This window comes from Nycticebus coucang, chromosome X, assembly GCF_027406575.1.
Source record: "Nycticebus coucang isolate mNycCou1 chromosome X, mNycCou1.pri, whole genome shotgun sequence".
Taxonomy (NCBI): Eukaryota; Metazoa; Chordata; class Mammalia; order Primates; family Lorisidae; genus Nycticebus; species Nycticebus coucang.
The window spans coordinates 186,080,851-186,095,715 of NC_069804.1; the positions used below are offsets into that span (position 1 = coordinate 186,080,851).

The 14,865-nt window shown below is 37.0% G+C and overlaps 1 protein-coding gene across 3 annotated transcripts in view; it reads right to left on the minus strand.

Moving 5' to 3' along the window:
• Window positions 1-14,865, minus strand: part of F8 (coagulation factor VIII) — a 292,803-nt gene that overhangs the window by 71,926 nt on the left and 206,012 nt on the right. For all 3 annotated transcript variants that reach the window (XM_053579849.1, XM_053579850.1, XM_053579851.1), the window contains one exon: window positions 9,945-12,993. In XM_053579849.1, the coding sequence (XP_053435824.1) occupies window positions 9,945-12,993 (3,049 nt within the window). The remainder of the gene's footprint in view (window positions 1-9,944; window positions 12,994-14,865) is intronic.

Consider the following 14,865-nt stretch of genomic DNA (forward strand, 5'->3'; position numbering starts at 1 on the left):
AATTGAGCTGCAATGAACAATCTGGTGCAAATATCTTAATTGCCAAATGATTTTTGGTCCTTTGGGTATATACCTAGTAGAGGAATTGCAGGATCAAATGGCAGGTCTACATTTAGATCCCTGAGTGTTCTCCAAACTTCCTTCCAGAAGGAACATACTAGCTTGCATTCCCACCAACAGTGCAGAAGTGTTCCCTTTTCTCCGCATCCATGCCAACATCTGTTGTTTTGGGATTTTGTGATGTGGGCTACTCTTACTGGAGTTAGATGGTATCTCAGAGTAGTTTTTATTTGCATTTCTCTGATGATTAAAGATGATGAGCATTTTTTCATGTGTCTGTAGGCCATGTGCCTGTCTTCTTCAGAGAAACTTCTGTTCATGTCTCTTACCCACAATGAAATGGGATCACATGTTTTTTGCTTAGTAATAATAAGTTTGAGTTATCTGTGGATTCTGGTTATTAGACCTTTGTCAGTAGCATAACTTGAAAAAATCCTCTCCCGTTCTGAGGGCTATTTGCTTTACTTAGTGTGTTCTTGGCGGTGCAGAATTTTTTTAATTTTATCAGATCCCAGTAATGTATTTTTGATGTTGCTTCAATTGCCTGGGGTGTCTTCCTCATGAAGTATTGTCCCAGGTCAATTTTCTCAAGCATTTCCCCTGCACTCTCTCTAAGTATATTTATAGTTTCATGACTTAAGTTTAAGTCTTTAACCAGTGAGAGTCAATTTCTGTTAGAGGAGAAAGGTGTGGGTCCAGTTTCAGTCTTCTACAAGTTGCCAGCCAATTCATCCGGCACCATTTATTGAATAAGGAATCTTTCTCCCAATTTATATTTTTAATAGGCTTATCAAAAATCAAATGTCGATAAGTGTCTGGGTTCACCTCTTGGTCTTCAATTCTGTTCCATACATCTACCTCTCTGTTTTTGTGCCAGTACCATGCTGTTTTGATCACTATCGATTTATAATAAAGTCTGAAGTCTGGAAGTGTGATTCCTCCCAATTTTTTTTTTCTTTCTGAGTAATGTATTGGCTATTCGAGGTTTTTTCTGTTTCCATACAAAACGAAGTACTAATTTTTCCAGGTCTTTAAAATATGAGAGAGGTGCTTTAATAGGGATCATGTTAAATCTGTAAATTGCTTTAGGTAGTATAGACATTTTAACAATGTTGATTCTTCCCAGCCATGAACATGGTATATTTTTCCATTTGTTAATATCTTCAGCTATTTCTTTTCTCAGAGTTTCATAGTTCTCTTTATAGAGATCTTTCACATCCTTAGTTAGATATACTCCCAGATATTTCATCTTCTTTGGCACTATTGTAAAGGGAATAGAATCTTTGATTGTTCTTTTCCCTTGACTACTGTTGTATATATAAAGGCTACAGGTTTATGAGTGTTAATTTTGTATTCTGAGACGTTACTCTATTACTTGATCACTTCCATGAGTTTTGTAGTTGATTCCCTAGGTTTTTCCAGATATATTATCATATTGTCTGTGAAGAGTGACAATTTGATCTCCTCTGGTCCTATTTGGATCCCCTTAATTGCCTTTTCTTGCCTGTTTGTGGTGGCTAAGACTTCCATTACAATGTTAAAAAGCAGTGGAGACGGTGGGCATCCTTGCCTGGTTCCTGATCTGAGTGGAAATGTTTTCAATTTTATTCCATTCACTATGATATTGGCTGTGGGTTTGCTGTAGATGGCCTCTATCTGTTTAAGAAATGTTCCTTCTATACCTATTTTCCTAAGTGTTCTGATCAAGGAAGGATGCTGGATATTGTAAAAAGCTTTTTCTGCATCAATCGAGAGAATCATATGGTCTTTGTTTTTTAATTTGTTTATGTGATGTATTATATTTATGGATTTACGTGTATTGAACCATCTTTGGGACCCTGGGATGAAACCCACCTGGTCGTGGTGTATAATTTGTTTGATGTGTTGTTGGATTCTGTTTGCTAAGATCTTATTGAATATTTTTGCATCAATATTTATTAGAGATATTGGTCTATAATTTTCTTTTCTTGTTGGGTCTTTTCCTGGTTTGGGTATCAGGGTGATATTTGCTTCATAGAATGAGTTGGGAAGTATTCCTTCTTTTTTAGAAAAGATTAAGTAATATAGGTACTAGTTCCTCTTTAAAGGTTTGGTAGAATTCTGATGTGAAGCCATCTGGTCCTGGGCTTTTCTTTTGGGGGAGATTTCTTATAGTTGATGCTATTTCAGAGCTTGTCATAGGCTTGTTCAACACTTCCGCTTCTTTCTGGCTAAGTCTGGGAGGGTGACATATTTCCAAGTATTGATCTATTTCCTTCAGATTTTCATACTTCTGAGAGTAGAGTTTTATGTAGTATTCATTAAGGATTTGCTGAATTTCTGAGGAGTCTGTTGTTATTTGGCCTTTCTCATTTCTGATTGATGAAATTAGGGATTTTACTCTTCTACTTGTGGTTAGTTTAGCCAATGGTTTATCTATTTTATTGAACTTTTCAAAAACCCAACTCTTTGATTGGTTGATCTGCTGTATGATTCTTTTGTTGTCAATTTCATTAAGTTCTGGTCTAATTTTAGTTATTTCTTTTCTTCTGTTGGGTTTAGGGTTGGAAAGTTCTTCCTTTTCAAGTTGCTTGTGATGTCCCATTAAGTTATTGACTTCCTGTCTTTCTGTTCCCTTGAGGAAGGCTTGCAATGCTATGAATTTTCCTCTTAGGAGTGCCTTTGCTGTATCCCAGAGGTTCTGATAGTTCATTTGTTCATTATTGTTTTGTTCCAAAAATTTGGTAATTTTCTTCTTAATCTCGTCTATGACCCAGCTATCATTTAGCATGAGGTTATTTAATTTCCATGTCTTTGTATGTGTGTGGAGATTCCTGTTTTTACTGAGTTCAACTTTTATTCCATGGTGGTCCGGGAAGATACAAGGAATGATTTCTGTTCTTTTAAATTTGCTGAGGTTAGACTTGTGACCTAATATGTGATCAATTTTGGAGGATGATCCATTGGCTGATGAGAAGAATGTGTATTCGGTTTTGTTAGGATGAAATGTTCTATAAATATCTATTAGATGCAAATGTTGAATGGTTAAGTTTAATTCTACAATTTCTTTGCTTAGCTTCTTTTTTGAGAATCTATCCAACACTGCCAGAGGAGTGTTAAAGTCTCCAATAGTTATGGTGCTGGGGGAAATCAAATTGCTCGTGTCAGTTAGAGTTTCTCTTCTAAATTGAGGTGCATTCTGGTTGGGTGCATAAATGTTGATAATTGAAATCTCATCATGTTGAGTGTTGCCCTTAACAAATAAGAAGTGACCATCATTGTCTTTTCTTACTTTGATTGGTTTAAAGCCTATTATATCTGTGAATAAAATTGCAACACCTGCTTTTTTTCTGATTTCCATTTGCCTGAATTATAGATGACCATACCTTCCCCCTGACTCTATATTTATCTTTTAAGGTAAGATGCAATTCTTGAATGCAACAGATGTCTGGCCTGAGTTTTTGTATCCAGTCAGCCACCCTGTGTCTCTTTAGAGGGCAATTTAAGCCATTCACATTAATTGAGATTAATGATAACCCAGACAGAGTTTTGGGTATCGAGTTTTTCGAACCAGTGGACATTTTTAATCCTTTTGCCACTATGGAAGTTAGAATTTGATCAAAAGTTTCTGAGTGATTTTACTTTGGTGGTGGAGGATTGTGTTGTTCATTATGGAGGATGGGTCTGAGAATTTCCTGAAGAGCTGGTTTAGTTATTCCAAATTTCTTCAACATGTGAATTTCATTAAAGTATTTAATTTCTCCATCATAGATAAAACTCAGTTTAGCTGGATACAGGATCCTGGGTTGAAAGTTATTTTGTTTAAGGAGATTAAAGGTCGATGACCACCCTCTTCTAGCTTGAAAGGTTTCAGTGGAGAGATCTGCAGTCATTCTAATGTTCTTCCCCCTGTATGTAATGGTTTTCTTATATCTTACAGCTTTCAGAATTTTCTCCTTCATATTAACTTCAGCAAAATTAATTATAATGTGTCTACGAGAATTTTTATTCGGGTTGAGTCGTGCTGGTGTTCTGAAACTGTCTGTTATCTGAATTTCAGAATCTCTGGGCATGTCTGGAAGATTCTCTTTAATTATTTTGTGAAGCAAATCATCTGTATTCTTTGCAGCAAGCTCATCACTTTCAGGTTTCCTATAAGGTGAATATTTGACCTCTTTGAATTATCCCAGAGCTCTCTGAGAGAATGATCCGTTTTTGTTCTCCACTTTTTTTCCTCTTTGAGTGTTTGGGAGCGTTCAAAATCTTTGTCTTCAATAACAGAGATTCTTTCTTCTGCGTGCTCCATTCTGTTACTGAGGGATTCTACTGTAATTTTTAGATCTTTGAGGGCTGCAAATTCTTGCTTTACTTGTCAAAATCTTTGGTCATTTTGTCTTTAAATTTGTTAAATTCTTGAGACATCTTTTGAATTTCTTCTGTAAATTCTAATTTCATCATTTCCTCCATTTTGTTGATCCTATTTGCTATCCACATTCTGAACTCGATTTCTGTCATCTTGGCCATTTGTTTGGGAATAGGATCTTGTACTGTATCTGCTTTATATTTTCTTGGGGAAGTTGATCTATTCTGATTGTTCATGTTGCCAGAGTTTTTCTGCTGATTCTTCCTCATAATTGTTTTTCACTGTTGGCTAGGTGGTCTGGTAAGGTGAGATTGGATTGGGGTTTCCTGGGGTTGTGGTTAACCAGCCCTTTGTTAAGAATCTGAGACTGATGACTGCAGCTTTTTCTCCTTTAGCTTTGCAAAGGACCTGTACAGTACAGTTTGAGGCTGGGGAAACCTGCTTGGTATGGTGGGGTTAGGTGGCTCAGTCTTGTATTCAACTGCTTCTTGTCCTATCCTGGTGGATCAGTGACTCTGGTGAAGTTTTAGCTGTGAAGAAATATAAGCAATTAAGAAACTCCACCTCCCTGGACAACAACTGGAATAGAAAAATCGACCCTTCCTGTTACTACACAACCAGGCTATCCCCCTAGAGGGTCCTTGGGTAATTGTCCCAAGTTATGGGTTCCGAATCAATTGACTCTGTCAGTACGAACTCTCAGGTGGGAGAGTTTGAAAGGTCTCCAGCAGCTAGATAGCAGAGGCTACTGGCTGCTCAGATTTGCCTCTCTCTGGTGCTCTACAGAGTCAGAAAGGCCCGCCCTGTAGCACAGTAGGAACAGGGGGCTGAGTCTCTTCTCCACTTTGTTCCTTTTTAATGTCTAATCACTGGTGACCCCGCAGGGTTGCCGTCCTGTTTCCTCTAATAATGCGAAGTGCCAGGGCTTAGCGCCTGTCAGAGTTAAAGGAAGGTCAATTCCCCCAAGGCCCGGCCACTGCCCTCGGCTACCAGCCAGCTGTGGGAGCTGAGGCCTGCCTACTTCAGTATTCAGTTTCCACTGGCGAGTGTTCCACTTGGGCTCAGTCTAATATTGGGGGTACCAGGCCTGCAAATGCTTATTTCCCTCAGTCACCACGCCTTTGTCTCTGTCGCTCTACAGGACCAGTATCCCTATAGAGTGACTTCTAGTTTCCTCTGGCAGTGCACAGAGTTGGGGGGGGTGTTTCTCCAAGATTGGACCCCGGCATGATCACTCTATTGTTGCTGGATCTTTGTGGGAAGTGCCCCTGCACAGTTCTACTACCGCTGCCAAAGCCAGAGAATTCTGGCTGTAGGAGAAGCTCTAGGAGCATGCTGCACATGGATCTGGCAGCAGGGTGGGGTACACTGCACACATTCTGGCAGTATCTAGTGCCCAGTGACTTCAGCAAGATCACTACTCCACTGGCAATTCTGGTTGGGCGGGGGGCCTGGTGCTGAGGCAGGGCAGGCGTAGCCAGCATCTTCAGTGGTCTCCAGATGGGCAGGGCATGGCATGCGCCCTCAGTGAACTCCTGGTGGGCAGGGTGCAGCATGTGGCCTCGGTGGTCTCCGAGTGGGTGGGCTGCGGGCGCAGTGCAAGGCCTTGGTGGTCTCTGGGTGGGTGGGGCATGATGCCAGCCCTCTTTGCTTAATTTTAGATGTGTGTATTTCATTTATTTTTATTCTAGGTATTATAAACAGAATTACTTCCTTGATTTTTTTTTAGATTATTTGCTATTCATGTATAGAAATTCTACTTTTTGATTATTTCCTATCCTGAAACTTTACTACATTTGCTTATTAGTTCTAATAGTTTTTGGTAGATTCTTTAGGGTTTTCTATATATAAGATCATATCATCTGAAAATTGGGCAATTTGACATCTTTCTTCCAATTTGGATATATTTTATTTCTTTCTCTTGCCTAATAGCTCTGGCTATGACTTCCAGAACTATTCTGAATAGAATTGGTGAGTGTGGGCATTCTTGTCTTATTATAGATCCTAGAGGAAGGCTTTCAGTTTTTCCCTGTTCAGTATTTTAGCTGTGGGTTTGTGATATATGTCCTTTATTGTTTTGATGTATGTACATTTTATGCCTAGTTTGTTCAGGATTTTCTAAGGGATATGAAATTTATTTTCTAATGATTTTCAGCATCTACTGAAATGATAGTAATTTTTTCTCTTGTTAATGTAAGATATCACATTTATTGATTAGTGTATGTAAAACTATCCTTGCATTCCTGGGATGAATCCCACTTGATCATTGTGAATAATGTCCTTCTGTTGAATTAAGTTTGCTATATTTTATTGAGGATTTTTGCATCTATGTCCATCAGAGATACTGACCTATAGTTTTCTTTCTTTGTTGTGTCCTTGCCTGGTTTTAGTGTGAGGATAATGCTGGCCTCAAAAAATGAATTTGTAAGTATTCTCTTCTCTTTAATTTTTTGGAATTGTTTGATTACAAATGGTGATAGCTCTTTTTCAGCAATGAAGCCATCAGTTCCTGAGATTTTTATTATTGCTTCAGTCTGTTATGGTTTTGTATTTCCTCATGATTCAATCTTAAATTGTATGCGTCCAGGAATTTATTGATTTCTTCTAGGTTTCCCAATTTTTTGATATATAGTGCTTCATAATAGTCTCTAATAATCGTTTGTATTTCTGTGATATCAGTTTAAATGTATCTTTTTAAAATCTTTGATTTTGCTTATTTGGGTCTTGTTTTTTTTCTTAGTCTAGCTAAAGGTTTGTCAATTTGGTTGATCTTTGAGAAAAAGTAATTTCGTTTTGTTGGTCTCCTGTATTGTTTTTTAATTTTTTTAAAAAAAATATATTTCAATATTTTTAGAGTACAATTGCAGTTTTGTCACATGGATGTATTGTATAATGGTGAAGTCTGAGCTTTTAGTGTACTTATCACAAGAACAATATACGTAGTACCCAATAGGTAATTTTTTCATCCCTCCTCCCCTCTGACCTTCCTACCTTTGGAGTCTTCACTATCATTTCACCCTGTGTGACCATGTATATTCATTGTATACCTCCCACTTATAAGTGACAACATGTGGGATTTCATTTTTCATTCCTGACTTACTTCACTAAGAAAAAGGCCTCTAGTTCCATCTAAGTTGCTGAAAAGGACATTATTTAATTGTTTTTATGGTTAAGTATTATTCCATGGGGGGTGTGTGTGTGTGTATGAGAGAGAGAAAGTATGTGTGTGTATCACATTTTCTTTACCCACTCTTCAGTTAGTGGACACTTCGGTCAATTCCATATATTTGCTATTATGAATTGGCTATGATACACATACAAGTGCAAGTATCTTTTTGATATAATGCCTTTTCCTTTGGGTAGGTATTAAGTAGTGGATTGATGGATTGAATAGAAGAACTACAGTTAGTTCTTTGAGAAATCTCCATATTGTTTTCCATAGATGTTGTGCTAATCAACATTTCCATCACCTGTGTATAAACACTCCCTTTTCACTGCATCTTCACCAATACGTATTTTTGTTTCACTTCATTAATGGCCACTCTGACAGGGGAAAGAAGATATCTTATTGTATTATTTTTCTTATTGTGGTTTTAACTTTCATTTCTCTGATGATTAGTGATGTCAAGTATCTTTTCATATGTTTCTTGGCCATTTGTACATATTCTGAAAAATTTCTGTTCATGTCATCTGCCCACTTTTTAATGGGGTTGTTTCTTTCATGTTGAGTTGCTTTAGGTCCTTATAAATTCTGGATATTAGTCTTTTTCCTGATGCATAGTTTGTGAATATTTTCCACCATTCTGTAGGTTGTTACTCTTTTACTTATTTATTTTGCTGTATAGGAGCTTTAGAGTTTAATTAAGTCCCATTAAAAAAATTTTTGTTTTGGTTACATTTATCTTTGGGGTCTTAGTCATAAATTGTTTGTGAAGGCCTATGTCCAGAAGAGTTTTCCAAGATTTTATTCTACAGTTTTTATGGTTTCATGTCATACATTTAAGTCTTTAATTAACCTTGAGTTAATTTTTGTACATGGGATCCAGTTTTATTTTTCCACATCTAGCTATCTAATTGTCACATAATTTATTGAATAGGATGTCTTTTCCCCAGAGTATATTTTCATCTGTTTTGTTAAAGATCAGTTGGTTATAGATTTATATCTTTATTCCTGGATTCTCTGTTCTATTCTACTGATCTGTGTTTACTTATATACCATTACTATGCTATTTTGGTTATGATAGCCTTGTAGTATAATTTAAAGTCATGTAATATGATGTTTTCAATTTTATTCTTTTTGTTTCAGATTGCTTTGGCTATATGAGCTCTTTTTAGGTTCTATAAAAATTTTAGAATTTTTTTTCTAATTCTGTGAAGAATGATGTTAGTATTTTTTTTTTTGATGTTAGTATTTTGATAGGCATTGCTTTGAATATCTATATTGCTTTATGAAGTATAGTCTCTCTTGTTTCCTTTTGTATCCTTGTGTTCTGGATATTGTATCTGAAATATTTGTGAAAATAATTTGAGGCCCAGGCCTAGGATTTTGGTTTCTTTTATAGAGAGGTTTTATGTTTTCTCCTGCCAGATACCTGGGGGCACTGCCAATCCAAAACTGGATTAAATTATGATCAGGAATAAAGCTTTCATGGACAACACAGATGATAAAAAACTGGGCTGTAAGTTAATGAAGTTCAAGTTAACTGATTCACAATTACCTTGAGGATGTTGCTAATTTGGGATACAGCTTCAGTTGAGGGTGGTTTATATATACTTTTATTTCATTGATTATGCTGTCAAGTGTTATTTGCATGCTATTTATATCCTTATGACTCTCAACTTTTTGTCTTTAGCACAGACCTCTTCCTTCAACTTTAGACTCATACATCAAACTGCCTATTTGACATCTCAATTTGTATATCTATTAGTCATCTTGAATTTAATATGTAAAAAACAGAAATCCTTAAGTATTTCCTCAAATAAATCTGTTCTACTGCATGTCTTCCACATCTCAGTAAATAAAACCATCATTCACCTACTTGCTCAGGACAAAAATTAAAAATCTTCTTTGAATAGTATCTCCTCATAATTAATAGCCAGCCATGTATACTTATCTTCAAATTATACCCAATGCGTTTCCATTTCTTTCCATTTCTGTCACCACCACCCATGTCTAAACTGTCTTCTCTTATCTGTATCTATCTTTTAACTGGTTTCCTTTCCTCTATTCTTGGTCATGGATGCTATATTATACAATCCATATAATTAACATTCCCTGCAGTTTGTACATATACAAAAGACCTGCTTTTGCCTTCTTACGTCATACTCTAACTCTCATTATTGGTGATGTCATCTCATTTTTCATTTACTTTTAAACTTCATCTAGACTTTGCCAACTGGTTCCCAGGGTTCCTCTATAAAGCAATCTTTGTGAAGTATCTGCACCCTGCTGCAGATAGGGTGTGCCCTTCCTACCATTTCAGATCCTGGTAAAGTCAAAGGTCACAAGAGAAGAATAGAAAAATAACCAGTGAATTCATACCTGCTTCCTACAGCATGGGGGGATCCACTAATCCCATAATCCCAGAGACGCTCTACTGCAGCAATAAAATAGTGTCGTGTTTTCTTTTGAAAGCTGCGGGGGCTCTGATTTTCATCCTCATCATAAATGTCAAAATCTTCCTTTTTTGTTTCAGTTGAGATGGTGTCATCATAGTCAATTTCTTCTTCATCTGGTGGAAGAGTAGTAAGGGTTATTTCCCTTAGATGGCGTTTCAAGACTAGTGGGTTTTGAGAGCACAACCTTCCATTTTCTCCTTGTTTTGCCCAAGTGGCTTCTCTTTGGGGTCTATCTTGTCCCTTGTTTACTGCTGCTATTTCATGATTGCTTTCATGTATGTTCAGGGTTAACATGATGTCCTTTGACTTTAATGTTGTGTTTTCTGTTGACTTCTCTTGGTATTTCCATTCTTCTTTTAGCATCTGGTTATTCCAAGCAAAAGGACTCAGGAGCTTGGAGGGAGTCTTTTCAGACCTTTCTGTTGTCACTTTCCAAAAGGGAACTTTTCCAAATCTATTTATTTTATTCCATTTAATAGCTCTCTGTGTTTTCTGAAGAAAAATATCTTCCATGAGATTCAGATGGCCAGGAGACCCACTGCTACTTTCTGTAGGGAAAAGGTTCTGATGAATGTGAACTTTTGGAAGCCATTCAACTTTCTGAGATGCTTCAGGAAAGCCTGGTTTCAAGGGAACAGTGTTATCAAGTTCCTTGTATGTAGCTGAGTTTGCAGCACTTGTCCCCAGGGAGTGAATTTTTCTTTGATTACCAATCACATCCAAAGTTAGGACAGCTAAAGAAGGGTCATTATTTTTGCCTCCTTGTAAAAAATGGCTGCTTTCTTGGACTCCAGAACTTTCCTTCATATAGGCAGATCCTAGAAAATGAGAAGAGTTGTCTTGGGATGGGACCCTGATAATATCTGTAAGTCTAATAGATGGAAATACTGATACCTTTGCAATGGCTAATGCAGAGTTATTCATAAAACAATCTAATAAAGTAGACTGAGTAATGTCCTTTTTCTCCTTCTTATAGTCTATCTGTGTGAGGGTGCCCTGTGTCAAATATTTCCTGGTTTTGGACCACTGAGTTGAGGTGTCATCCATAATTAGTTCCTTTTTAAGCTGTATTTCTTCTAGTGGGAGTCTAAATTGTTTCAAAGCCCGCTTACCACGTTGAATGATAACATTTTGGGGGCTTGGATTAGGAGGCATCCTTCGGGTTCCTGGATACTTCTCTATTTGCTTCATCTGATTTCCCCAGCCTTCCAAGTTTTCTTCCTCTCTTTTTTTTGAGAAATGGGCCATGTGAGTCTCTGCTCTATTTGCTGAATCATTTAATGACCTGTTGTCTTGAAGTACTGAAGTATAAGCCCCCTCATCTAAACCATGTACATTTTGCCTAGTGCTCTGTAAGAAAAGGTTCTTCATAAAATTCTTAGTGTCAGTCACTGTATACACCTGAGGCAAAAGTACATTCTCTTGGATTAATGTTTTCTTCCTTTCTATTTCTTTCTGAAGTTTTTTTTCTTGATTGCTTGTATCATTTTTGTGTACATTAGCCAAGTTACTAAGAAATATGTTCCTGCTGCTTGGAAAAGCCATCTCTTTGGGTCTTGTGTCCTTTGTAAATTCATCCTCTCCTACTACCACTTTATTCTTCTCTGACAATAAATTCTGATCTTCCACAGATTTTTCTGATCCTAAAGATATTAATTGCTTTGGGCTGAGGCCTTGCCCAGAGTTTGGGAAATTCTTTCCATGGGTCCTTTTAATCCAATTTTCTGATTGTGGAAAGAATAGCATCTTGAAGAATGACATTTCTGTATCTGGTGACATGGGGCCATCTTTTGTTTGGTGGAGCATTTCCACATATTTTGATGATATAGTTTTATTTGACACATGATTTAGCCTCAAAGCCATACTATTTTTGTCCATAAATATTTTATCATGAACCAAGGACACTAGTTCTTGAAACTTAGTATCATTTTCTTTCCAAACTGAGGTACTATTCTCATTTAATAATGCTGGTCTATCAATGTGAGTCTTTCTATTAGTTGTTGAATTATTGGATGCCATGTTTGCCTTTACCGAAGAGATATTTACTTTGAATAAAGCATTATCTTTGGTCAATGAAGCAGATCTCTGAGCTATTTTCTCTTTAAATAACCTATCATTCTCCACTGATGATAAATTTTTTCCTAGTGAACTTTCTTGACTATTTTTTAAATCTGTTTCCAACATCTTGTCAGCATTATTCCACTCACTCAAGGTCAGAGGTACACCAGACCCAATAAGGGCAAGTAAATTTTTGCCAAGTACAGTAGTGTCTAATTTGTTATCAAAGTGAAGTAGCGTACGTGGGGGTCCTACAGAACCCATCTTTTCAGTACCTGCTGTTAGATTGTCTAATGGAATTGTTGGTGCAGTCATTAGATTATTTGATGAACTAGAAACTTTTAAATTAAATTTCTTTAACTCCACTGCTATAGTTGTCCCAAAATTCTCACTTAGTGTTAATTTGAGGCTTGGTTCTGGAGTAAATACTATGTCTCCACTGTGATGGATGTCTGGCCTGAGATGTACCACTTTAGATGAGCCCTTCTTATTGTACATTGTTGCAGGTGAATGATCATCTGGAATAGCCTTAAATGTGACTGCTTGGAGATCAGATAAAGATAATCCATGTGAAGTAGGACTCTGTTCCGAGAACATCAGCAAGTCACTAGGGGAAGCATTTTGTACTTTAAACATCTGTGTTCTCTCTCCAAACTGAGGGTCAATCTTCTGTATGTCATTTTCTGGAACTGTGGTGGCTTTGAATTGATTTTGTCTAATGCTAGGGTGCCTTGAATTATGGGAGAAGCTTCTTGGTTCAATGACATTGTTTTCACTTAGCAAGTATGTTGAAATATCTTCATATGTGTCCTCATAATAATCATCAGTCTTCCCATCACAACTAGAAACTTTCAGTAAGGCTGTCATGCCTCTGTTCCGAAAGTCTGAGTTGTGGCATCCCAGAACCCACAGACCTGGAGATGAGGAAGAATAAGAATCTGATTACTCATAACTCAGGTTCCAAGAAAGTTTTATGTTAGAGATTCTCTCCTGTCCCAAGGTAAATGAAAAAAATACTAATCAATACATAATACACTTATCACAGGGGTAAATCCCTGCCACATATACCAGTCCAACAATAGTGCTAAAAGTGGGTTTTTCATTGCCACTGTTGTGATATGCCTGTTTGTGAAGACAAGAAAGGGCTGCAATTAAAATGAACAGATCTGGCGCCTGTGGCTCAAGGAGTAGGGCGCCAGCCCCATATACCGGAGGTGCCAGGTTCAAACCCAGCCCCGGCCAAAAAACAAAACAAAACAAAAAAAAAAAACTGTAAAATGAACAGATCTTGGGATAAAAATGAAGAAATTTAGTATAGACATATTAGAGAGTCTTCCCCCCCCCCCGTTTATTGTCAGGGCCGGGTTTGAACCCACCACCTCCGGTATACGGGGCCAGCACCCTACTCCTTTGAGCCACAGGCACTGCCCAATAGTGGAGAGTCTTAATAGTCACACAAAACTCTCTGTTGATGACAGTGACTTGATTCAGGAAAGTTTTTGTAGCAGCTATGTATTATTGCTATGTAATATAATGGCACAGGTTCTAGAGTCAGCTTGCCTGGGTTGAAATCCTAGTTCTACTATTTACCAGCTGTGTGACTTTGAGCAAGTCACTTAAGCTCTCTGAGCTCATTTTCTAATTTGCAAATAAGGCTAATAATAGCTACCCCATCATGTAATGGATTGAAATCACAAAATATATCTATTGTCCCCATTTTTAAGATACATAAGCACAAGGGAGCATCGCTTAGGTATAGGAGCACCTAATATAAAATCCTACCATGGTGCTAACAATATTAATTTCTGCTATGAAGGATTAGCTGACTGAAAGACTTCAATAAATTATAATAGGTCAATTCCATGGTGGTAAAGGAGATGCTTAAGCATAAGAGACAAAATGCACTCTTATCAAGTTACCCATCAGGTACCTAAACAGTTTTGTCATCTCACACATCTTTTCAGGCAAAATCTTAACTGCATCCAGTTTCCCCTGAAAGGGAAGCTTTTCCCAAAAGTATATTCCACAGAGCCCTGTGAGATAATGGGATGTCCATGAAAAAGCTTTGTATGGTCAAATACCTGTTGGAATCACTGCAACTTGCATTCTATGTCTAGCCAAATTATCAATCAAATGGAAAAAGAAAATAAAACCATTTCTAATATGCAAGGACTCAAAAAATCTACCTCAAAAGCAGCCATTTTCAGGAAGCAATTATAAAATGTTCACAACCGAAATAAAGGAGTACACCTAAAAAGAGTAAGACATGGGATTTAGGTATCAGGCACCTATCTTGAGGGAGGATGAAGAAAATTCCCAAGTTGACAATTGAGCCCCAGGCCCGGAGCAAACCAACCCAAGCTAGAACAAAAGAATGCTTGGCTCCAGAAGGTCAGTTGCTAAGCAAAAAGGATACATTATGTGATGTAACTTTTGAAAAATGAGGATAACTAAAGAGCAGACATTATAAAAATAGGAAAGCTATTAGAAGATCCAACTAAACTAGTTATAAAAATGGAAATGCAATATCATTTCTTTCCACATTTACATAGTCATGATAATGTGATTGTACTAAAAATAGGAACATAGCTGTATGATAAATTTGGGGAATTTGGGGATTGGAAGTCCAATTTTGTGATATTTGAAGCATATTTTTGATAGTGTAAAACCATGTTGAGTCAGGGTACACCAGGAATGAAGCTAAAATGAACAATTTAAATAAGGTTTTGAACTCTTAAAATTCCACTGTTATAAATAAAATCAAACTAATTCATTCTTTTTCCTGA